The sequence below is a fragment of the Olea europaea genome, unplaced genomic scaffold (genome assembly GCF_002742605.1).
Source record: "Olea europaea var. sylvestris unplaced genomic scaffold, O_europaea_v1 scaffold5163, whole genome shotgun sequence".
NCBI lineage: Eukaryota > Viridiplantae > Streptophyta > Magnoliopsida > Lamiales > Oleaceae > Olea > Olea europaea.
This window is the reverse complement of record NW_019263482.1, coordinates 1-10503: the sequence shown is the minus strand read 5'-3', so window position 1 is coordinate 10503 and position 10503 is coordinate 1. Positions and strand designations below refer to the sequence as shown.

The 10503-nt window shown below is 34.3% G+C and overlaps 3 protein-coding genes across 3 annotated transcripts in view; all 3 read right to left on the bottom strand.

Moving 5' to 3' along the window:
- Positions 1–4097, bottom strand: part of LOC111388664 — an 8621-nt gene extending 4524 nt beyond the window's left edge. Inside the window, exons 1-2 of the mRNA XM_023013425.1 lie at positions 3944–4097; positions 2004–2119 (exon numbers count right to left, since the gene is read on the bottom strand). Coding sequence (XP_022869193.1) covers positions 2004–2118 — 115 coding nt within the window. The 5' untranslated portion in view covers position 2119; positions 3944–4097. The remainder of the gene's footprint in view (positions 1–2003; positions 2120–3943) is intronic.
- A 1507-nt stretch (positions 4098–5604) lies between these two features.
- Positions 5605–6336, bottom strand: LOC111388665 (dehydration-responsive element-binding protein 1F-like). The gene is made up of 3 exons (XM_023013426.1): positions 6328–6336; positions 6060–6130; positions 5605–5944 (listed from the first exon to the last, which is right to left on the bottom strand). The coding sequence occupies exons 1-3, from the start codon at positions 6334–6336 to the stop codon at positions 5605–5607; spliced, it is 420 nt and encodes a 139-aa protein (XP_022869194.1).
- A 165-nt stretch (positions 6337–6501) lies between these two features.
- LOC111388666 (dehydration-responsive element-binding protein 1B-like) lies at positions 6502–7699 on the bottom strand. Its single transcript, XM_023013427.1, has one exon. The coding sequence runs from the start codon at positions 7232–7234 to the stop codon at positions 6569–6571; it is 666 nt and encodes a 221-aa protein (XP_022869195.1). The 5' UTR covers positions 7235–7699; the 3' UTR covers positions 6502–6568.
- Positions 7700–10503: the final 2804 nt, after the last annotated feature.

Genomic DNA, 10503 nt, shown 5'->3' with positions numbered 1-10503 from the left:
AATTTGGGCGGGGTCCATGGTAAGGTTACTAGAGCTAGAGGCAGTAACGCGACCACTACGCAATTGCATACACGGTAACACGACTACGTAAAGTGCACCACTGAGATCAATAATCAACAATCAACTAGTGCCAACCGAAAAATCAGTTATTGAAATTATTATTATTATTATTATTTATTTATTTATGCATTTATTATGTTATTTTGTCAATTTAAAGGTTGGGGTTACTTATGGCTCGATCGCAAGCTAATACTACTAATGCTAATAAAATAGAAAAGCAAATGTCCAAATACTAGGTCTAGTCACGTGGGGTAAACGATTGAGTAATGGAATTTAGTTCGTGAAATATAATCGAATAGGTTTAAGGCAATATCATCAAATGGCCGGCACACAACGAGTTAATTGATGCAATTCTAAAATAAAGAAATAGCGTCAACTAAGAAATAAATAGGATCAGGAACTCCCTGAGTACTGTTGGTTTGAGTCGTCCCAGCGTCGAATGTCTCCACGCTCTGAACTACTAAGCCTTGAGATGCCAAGACAGACAATTCCGTGCTCGTCGAGATGCGGTACTGAACAGTCAACTAAAATGAACCTGTAAATGATGTCAGAAAAAATTAAAATTCACGATACAATTTTTTTTTTTTTTTTTTTTTTTTTTTTTTTTTTTTTTTTTTTTTTTTTTTTTTTTTTTTTTTTTTTTTTTTTTTTTTTTTTTTTTTTTTTTTTTTTTTTTTTTTTTTAGAATAATACAAAATCAGAATAACAAAATAATAAATGAGCCCATTTCACAAATTTGGGCCTAAATTACAATCAAAATCTCAATCAAGCCCAATCCCAATCCCAATTGATAACTAATAACCCAACCCACTTAATTATTCAACCAATTAATCCAAAACCCAATTGATAACTAATACCCAACCCACTTAATTAATACATCAATTAATTCACAATCCAGTTAACCCCACCCAATAACTAAGAACCCAATCACGTAAGTAATAATCCAATTAATCCCATATTTCATTAGAACAAGCTGCGGCTGAAGGCTGTCGAAATCGGCGACTGGACTGGAGCTGGAAAAGATGGGGTCTTTCTCGCAGCATCATTCTTCGGTCGTACTGCCTCTGTAAGGTGGATATCGGCGGTTGGTTCAGAAATATTTGGTGTTTTCTTGAAAAATGGTGCTGCTGGTTTGACGGAGGTGCCGTTTCGATTTTCGTGAATAGAGATGGCGGTCACGGGGTGGTCTGATTTCTGGGTTACTGCGAGTCTGTGACTGTTAGTGGTGGTCGTGTGGGAGGTGGTTACCGTTTGAGGTAGGGGCACAAACCGGTTGTTGTAATTTCGGTGGGTATGGTTCAATTTCTTCACGCTGTGGTGAGGGCGCCGGATGCTGGCTGTGGTGGTGGGGTGTGAACTGAAAAGGCCTTTGTCTCAATTGTTTGGCTGTAATATCGGTAAGTTGGTTGTATGTAGAGGGAGGTGGTGACGGTGTTAGTCACGGCAGGTTACTTGGCTTATGGCAGTTATATTTTTTGGTGATAACGGTTTCGGACTTTGGCAGTAAGGCAGCCGGAAAGATTTTCTGTTGCAGGAGGGGGTGAAGGTATTAACCGGATTCGGCAGAAACTGATTTTGAGCAACGCAGTGCACACCTAATTTTTGGCAGCTTTTGGATTTTGCAGTGAAAACTTCCCAAGTTTCGCTCTGATACCAATTTGATGTAGAATAATCCAGTAAACATAATAAGAAGAGAAGAGAGAAGAGAGGGGAAGAAGAAGGCAGAGGCGGGGAGAGAGGAGAAACGGCTGAAGCCAACTCTTTTATTTCATCAAATTCATTAACTCAAATAACAATGTAAGATAGGTTTAAATACTGAAAAAATAATGCAAACCTAGGGCCAAGCCCAATACAAAAGTCCATGAAATTAAAATAACCTAAGTTCCAACTAAAATAATTAAAATTGCTAAAATTAATTAAAATTGGATGTCCTCATCAAATTGCAACTGAGGTGATCTTATCGTATGGACCTTTCAGATATGTATGTTTGTGAATGCTCTGAAATAACTTTTGCCTATCGAAGAGGACTTCTCTTGGCCTAAAGGGGGCTTCAGACATCCTGCATTATTAATCATTGTATAACATTCTATATCAATGAATTCGTGAAAATCTACTACCCAAAACATCTTCAAGTATCTGAACAAATTGTGCGCATAAACAATAAACAACTGGCTAACCATGTTGAGTATATTTTCGATTTCCCTTGTTTTTTTTTTTTACCTAGTTAACATAACACGACCTGCGCTTAGTTGAGGGTTTTGGTCTGTACCCCAGGTAGGTAGAGAGAAAAAAAGGGGTGACCATGAAGGAACACTTGTTTTAGTCTTCCACAGAGCAGTATACAAACACAACTAATATCAGATATCAAGAACTTGTAATTCAACGATAGAAGCAAAAGCAATTTTTAATATAAATCTGAGTTCTTCTAGATGAAGTCTTTGCTTTATGTAATGAAATGCCTTATCATGTTAACCTTCCGGGTGTGCCCTGAAATATTCTCAATCCAGGTAAAAATGAAAAAAGAAAAAAAATGGATTCCCTAATGCCAAATAAATTTGAAGTAGGTCTACAAATATAAGAATGACGTCTATGCTTTCAGCCAGTCCACAAAAATTCCTACATAAAAACAATAAAAAGAAAGAAAAATGGGAAAAGAGCTTCGATAACGAATCTCTCTCTTCTACCCAGTAAAGAACTAAAGTTAGAAGTATGTCTCAAACCATAAAAAATTAAAAGAGAACAATGTAAAAAGCTTCTTAGAGTATCTCCAAGATGCTCTTTAAATACAAAATACTCTCTATTTTAAAGAGTCAATATTTAAAAATGAATTCCAAGAGACTCTCTATTTTAACTTTTTAAAGTAGAGAGCGTATTTGGTTCTCCAAATTTAGAGAGCCAAACTCACTCTCTATTCTTAATGTACAATGATTACATTTAATACATTACAAATTTCAATACTCTACAATTTAAAATTTTCAAATTATATTTGAATGAATTGGTCATTAATATATAAAAATCTTCTATTTAAATAAAATGTGTGGAGAAATTATTAAATGTTCATTGGGAAAAAACAAATAAAGAATCAAAATAGAGAGCTTATTGGAGTGTATAAAAAAATCTCTCAAAATTTAAAGATGCTCTTTATAAATAGAGAGCCTTTTGAAAATGCTCTTAAGAATTTTAGCTTAATTGTCCTGTTTCATTTCATTCAAATTCACACCGTAAATTATTATATCATACATTCTTGCTGGTGTTGTTCTATCATAATTGAAATCCGGGGTCCAGACACAGCCTTAAATAAACTGGTATGTATATACACACAATATAAGAAAATACACAGTCTCATCTACAAACAACCGTAATCATATACATTCGACCAAACCATCATCCGCGAAAACTCGGATTTGGTCTTCCACTATAAATTATTACATCGTACATTCTCTCAGGTATTGATTTATTCCAATTGAAATCCAGGTCAATTACGAAGTTCGGTTTATACACACACGGTATATAAACAAATACACATTCTCTTCTACACAATATGTACGATTGAACCATCCTCCATGAAAGCTCATATTTGGTCTCAATAATACAAATCTAGGGTTTTAGATTTAAAAATCCTCCACAAGCAAAATTTCTTGTACGCATACGCATAAAAAATAAAAATAAATAAAGAAAACATAATTACATAATCAGGAGAAAATAAAAAAAAAAATTATGAAAACGCAGATCTAATCTAATAGGGAAAAAAAAAACACAGAAAATACAAATAAAAATCAATTAAAGTCCATTAACAAGTAACAAACCCTAGATAAGTAATTGACATTAACAGGAACAAAATAAAGATAAAATTTGAGGATTTGAGATAGGATAATATATTTACCTGATCTGGTGAAAAGACACAAGCAAAAGAGAGATTGACAACGGAGAAGATTGAGGAGTGCGAGGAATGACAAAAAGGACAATATTGAGAATTGGGAATGAGAAGTAACCGAACGGGCAAGAAGAAGAATTCGGAGTTCCGGATACGATCCGGTGAATTTTAATCTGGTTTTTTAATCACTGACCCGGCTTGCCAAGGCCCGAGAAGGTGGCCCCTGACTTGGAGCTAGAATGCAAAATTGACATAAAGAGCATTGCATTAAATAAATTAATAAATCTTAAGACTTTTGTATTAATAAATAAACCGTAACTGTGTGTATTTTAAAATTTTGACATCTCTTTCTCGATACATAGGTAGGATGGTTCAGTCCAAGTATTATTAGAACCTGGATTATTTATTAAATTTTAGATTTCATTTAATTGTTGAAAACAAATCAAAATTGAAACCATATGGTTCGATTCTACCATAGCATTTTATTTTATTTTTTAAAAAAGTCAGAAACTTACAAAGGTAATAGTTCAATTTATTTCTTTCTAAAATGTAAATAGTTATATTAAACTTTGCACTCTTCTCCTTTAGAAGATGGAATGCCCATTTTCTTTTACATCTTCATTAATAATTTATAATTCTGACTGCTCGTCTTATTTTTAGTATTTTGCTAAAATCAATTAATATTACATAGTTATAATAGCAGAATATAGGGATGAACATCGGGTTCGGTCCAACTTTTTCACGAACTGGAATTATCATGAAATTTCGAGTATTTTGCCGAAGGAATAATTCTATATCTTGTAATTTTTTACAACGAAAAAGTTCCGTTGATTCCGATTAAAGTATTAATCCCTATACTCAAGTTTGAAAAGTACGAATCATACTCTTCTCAAAAACTAACAAAATTTTTAATTTGGGAAAATAGCATATTTGGTTCCTCAACCTTTCTAGAATGTATAGGATATATCCCCAACCTTTAAAATTGGCACCAGGGGTTCCCAAAGTTTGAGGAAATAGGCATTTTAGGTCCCCTAATGATAGATTCCGTCCATCTCATTCGTTTAGATTGCATAAAAAGACAAAATTGCCATCCCCTTTAAAAGGCAAATCAAATAAGAAATAGAGAAAAATATCATGCTACATGTACAAACTTTTTTTTACAAACTCAACTCATTACTCACAATAAGGATAGGGACCACAGGCCGATATTTTTTAAATTCACATGGGATCCGCTAATTTTGTGAGAGTGAGTATACCATTTTGTCAACAAAATTTTGTACAAATATCTTTAACCAAAAAAAAAAATAACCCAAAAAGAGAGAGAGTAACAAAGAGACCCTCTTTTTTCACCCCTAACTACCAAAAGCAACCACCACCTACACGTCGATCATCTTCTCACACCCTAACACCCAACCTTTCCTAAACTTACCTCCACCATCACTACACTCACAACCACACCGCCGCTCACAATCACAAACAATACAATTTATCAACTAAGTAAACGTGAGATTTGTGCAATTTAGGAATATTTGCTCTTCTATCAAACTAAATTCAATAACGTTGGTTGGTTTTGATACTCAAGCGACCCGTCTTGCTAAATATAGATGCAAATGTTAGATTTTACTAAACTCCCTCATAAATAACTTAACGCGTATGAGTTAATGTGTATGTCAATCTCTCCACAAAGTGAAATCACTATAATTTTCAACATCATTACTCCAACTAAATCCATTCTTCATAGCTGGTGGAGTCAGAAGCATCCCCTCCGCCATGCTGTCGAGCAATCCTGGCATGTTAAACATCGCTTCCTCGTCCAAGAACTCGATTTCAATATTGGATGAATCAGCCCACGTATTGGGAGGTTCTATTTTGAGATTTTCCCTCGATAGATTCGAAGAATTCAGTGAATTATTAGAGGAAGAACGAGGAGATAATTCCATTAATGGTGGTGCAAATTTAGCAGCTTGAAGAGCAGCAATTCGTATATCTTTATGGGATGAAGATTTGGCCCTGGGGAGGCACCAAGCAGAGTCATTGAAGTTCAAGGCGGCGGCTCCACCCCGCAGGGCCAATGCCGTAAGAAATAGAGAAAAATATCATGCTACATGTACAAACTTTTTTTTACAAACTCAACTCATTACTCACAATAAGGATAGGGACCACAGGCCGATATTTTTTAAATTCACATGGGATCCGCTAATTTTGTGAGAGTGAGTATACCATTTTGTCAACAAAATTTTGTACAAATATCTTTAACCAAAAAAAAAAATAACCCAAAAAGAGAGAGAGTAACAAAGAGACCCTCTTTTTTCACCCCTAACTACCAAAAGCAACCACCACCTACACGTCGATCATCTTCTTACACCCTAACACCCAACCTTTCCTAAACTTACCTCCACCATCACTACACTCACAACCACACCGCCGCTCACAATCACAAACAATACAATTTATCAACTAAGTAAACGTGAGATTTGTGCAATTTAGGAATATTTGCTCTTCTATCAAACTAAATTCAATAACGTTGGTTGGTTTTGATACTCAAGCGACCCGTCTTGCTAAATATAGATGCAAATGTTAGATTTTACTAAACTCCCTCATAAATAACTTAACGCGTATGAGTTAATGTGTATGTCAATCTCTCCACAAAGTGAAATCACTATAATTTTCAACATCATTACTCCAACTAAATCCATTCTTCATAGCTGGTGGAGTCAGAAGCATCCCCTCCGCCATGCTGTCGAGCAATCCTGGCATGTTAAACATCGCTTCCTCGTCCAAGAACTCGATTTCAATATTGGATGAATCAGCCCACGTATTGGGAGGTTCTATTTTGAGATTTTCCCTCGATAGATTCGAAGAATTCAGTGAATTATTAGAGGAAGAACGAGGAGATAATTCCATTAATGGTGGTGCAAATTTAGCAGCTTGAAGAGCAGCAATTCGTATATCTTTATGGGATGAAGATTTGGCCCTGGGGAGGCACCAAGCAGAGTCATTGAAGTTCAAGGCGGCGGCTCCACCCCGCAGGGCCAATGCCGCCACATCGTGAGCCCTAGCTGCCATTTCTGGGGTGGCAAATGTACCAAGCCAGATTCTTGATTTCTTGTTTGGTTCACGCACTTCACACACCCATTTGCCGCTGTTCCTCCGCCGTACTCCTCTGTACAAGGGGTGGCGCGTCTCCTTGAATATCTTCCTCCCACCTCTTTTCTTATGTGCTGATGGAATATCAGTGTTTGCTGTCATAACTTCATGGAATGAAGAAGTTGGTGAATTGTCTTGATGATCCGTAGACATAATTAAGAAACTAATTTTGACTCGTGGCCACCTGCCCCGTTGGAGTGGAATTAAACACTTCGGCTCTACGAAATCGATGAAAGACTACACTACGGTAGGTGGGGTGGAACGAGAAAATCGACTCCACGAAATCAATGAAAGACGATACTTTAGTAGGTGGGGAAGAACGAGAAACATGACTCTACGAATCCAATGAAAGACTACAGTTTGGTAAGTGACAATGGAACGAGAAACCTAACTCAAAGAATTACTAACCCGATAAAATACAACACTTTCGTAATTGCGCAATAGGAGCGACATGGAACTTTTTGTGGTGCTGGCAAAAATGAAGTGAATAACTTAAATTCTTAGCAAGTGAAGTAACAAATCTATCATAACTCTCGACGAATTCTTAAAATTTTAGATGGGACGAAAATTCTAATTTATTTTCTTAATCGGGACTTCTCAACATTTCTCTAATTTTAATGCAAGAGAACTAACTCTATTTATACTTTGGTTGTGGTTGGATATGGTTTTCTTGATCGGGAAGAATCACATGACAGCGAAGTTTGAGGTGAGAAACATTACTTGATTTATTACCAATTTACCATTCTCCCACGAGGTTCACAAAATTGAGCACGTGTTTTTGAGTTTGGACGTGAAAATTAATTTGGGCACGTGGTGATTAGGAGAAAAGCACATGGGGAAATAAATGACTGCAACAAGAGGACGGTTTGTTAGGTTCTGACAGTGACTTGTCTCTTACTAATAATAGAAAATTGAAATTGGGACATGAATTTGGTTCGTGGGTGTGGACCATTTTGACCACAACACGTGGCAACTTTGTCGTCAATTTTTATTTTTAAATTCGGCCGAAATTTAATAAATTTTTTAGTCTTTTTGCACGTGTTTTGGCTTTTGGTCTCAATCTCTCCTTCATTTTTTCCTCAGATTTTGATTTTCTTTTAGGTGTGTTTAATTGGAGAGATTTTCCATGGAGGAATTCCATTTTCCTTGATGGCTTTTTTTCTATGGAAATGAATTTCTTGATTGTCTTGTCACATATGATTTTTTTTGGTTTTCATGAAAACCAATTCCCACCTATACTGTAGTGAATTTTTATTTTTTAACAATGAAAACAAATTTTATCCCTAATTGTGTAAAAAAAAAAAAACCTTTTGATTAACAATTTTCATGTAAAACAAAGCCAAACGAACACAAAAGATAAATTATTTTCTTGGTATTTTTTTTTTTGACAATAGAAACAAAATTCATCCCCAATACTAGTAAATTCTATCTTTTTAATTGACAATTTTCATGTAAAATAAAGTCAAGCAAACACCAAAAAAATACTTTTATTTCAACATTTTTCACGTGAAAAATTATATCAATCAAACACAATAATTTACAATTATCAAGAAAACAATTTCTAGACAATTCAATTCCCTGGAATTCGTTTTCTTTTCACTCAAGTTCCATCTTTGCAATCAAACGTACCCTTATAGTATTTGGATTTACTATCCAATAATTCGAGTCAATTAGTCTCTGAAAATATTACACGTCTCACATAACGTATTAATTAATATAATGTAAAATTTACCATATTGTGTTGTTTCTCTATTTTTTCTTCGTTTATATCACAAATCCCACGTTCTTACTCCCTTGTCTCTCAGTCTGACCCTTTCTATGTCCCCTCCTTCTCGTGATTTACCTTAATTATGCATTTTGACCTTGAGTAGTGCTCCTTGACTATGGTAATCCAACGGAAAAACGAGTTTGCTTATGTATCATAAGCTTCAAGTGTATACTCGCTACAATTTACTTGTCTACATTTATGAAACATTTGAACATTGAAATTAAGGTCTAGAAAAGCCACTCATTAGGATGCATAATTAATTTAGAGTGTGTTTTATAAGTTCATTATAATTTAATTATTTTTTTTATCACACATATTGTAGGACCCACAATTACTATTCATTTATTCATCTTTTATTTCTATTGACGTTATAATTTCGACTGCTTGGAATGAAACCCCATCATCTTCAATGGAGGGGGCTGGACGTGGACGAAGAAGAATATTTTATTTTTCTCATATATTTTTCTAATTCCAGATCTATAGAGTTTCAATTGTTCTAGCTAATAATCGGATAGGGTGGATAAAAAAAATCATGTGGATGGTCACAATTAAAATTATAGAAAACAATGTTGTGTTGTGTTTAAAATTTTCCTTTTTCATGTTCTATTTAATTTAAAAGAATGGTATACTTATATCACAAAATTTTTCAATATAATAAAAATCGATCAAAATGCATGCATAATTAAGTTCTAAGACATAAAATCTGCTAACAATATTATGGTTTTTTCAAAAGTGAACAAAGGTTTATTTTGATAAAGCAAAAGAAAATGCAAAAAAAAAAAAAAAAATACTATAATTGTGTTGAACATATGATTAATCTTGAAAATATTCTTGTAAAATAGTATGCTTATAAGAAGTGAATGGTCACAATGATTATGGTGGTTCTCAATTGGTTACTCGAGAACAAGATGTACTGGTTAAGTTTATTAAAGGTTTAAGATAAGAAGTCAACGAAAAAAAAGTTAGTCAAATAAGTATTACAATGAGCAAATATTGAGGACCTTAAGACAATAAAAATCATGGTGTGAATATAATTACGATATTCAGGGCGTGCTTAGATCCATTAAGATTGTACCACAAAAAAGCGCCATGTGGGGTTATTTTCTTTGGTGTGTATCACAATTTGGAAACAATTTGGGAATTCCCACTTTATAATTTGCAACCACCAATTTGAACATGGGTTGAAGCAAAATTGTTTGGCTCTTCTGCATTAAGTATAAGAACCAATCGAACTTGTTTCAATCCATGTCCATAATGATGGTTGTACTCTTCTAGCTCAAATAAAATCACAACGGAGAAAAATCTCGTAAAAAATATTCAAGCGCATTAAAGCATATTCCAATTCGCTCCATCTTAAAGAAACAATACAAAGACACACGGCAACCACTATCAATAAACTAGAGGCTTGTTCGATAGTAATTATAAGAATTAATTTTTTTATCATTGGAAAGATAAGTGGATACCACCTGTGGAAGAATTAATCAAAAATCACAGTTCACTTAAGTAACAGTCAAAAAATTGATTTTTAAAAGTAAAAAAATCAGAATAAAAAATGCACTAAATCAAGTCAAAGGACGAGAGAAATGAGAACTGGGGAAATACCCCAACATACACCAACATGAAAAAAATTATTCAATGAATCTGCAACGCTAAA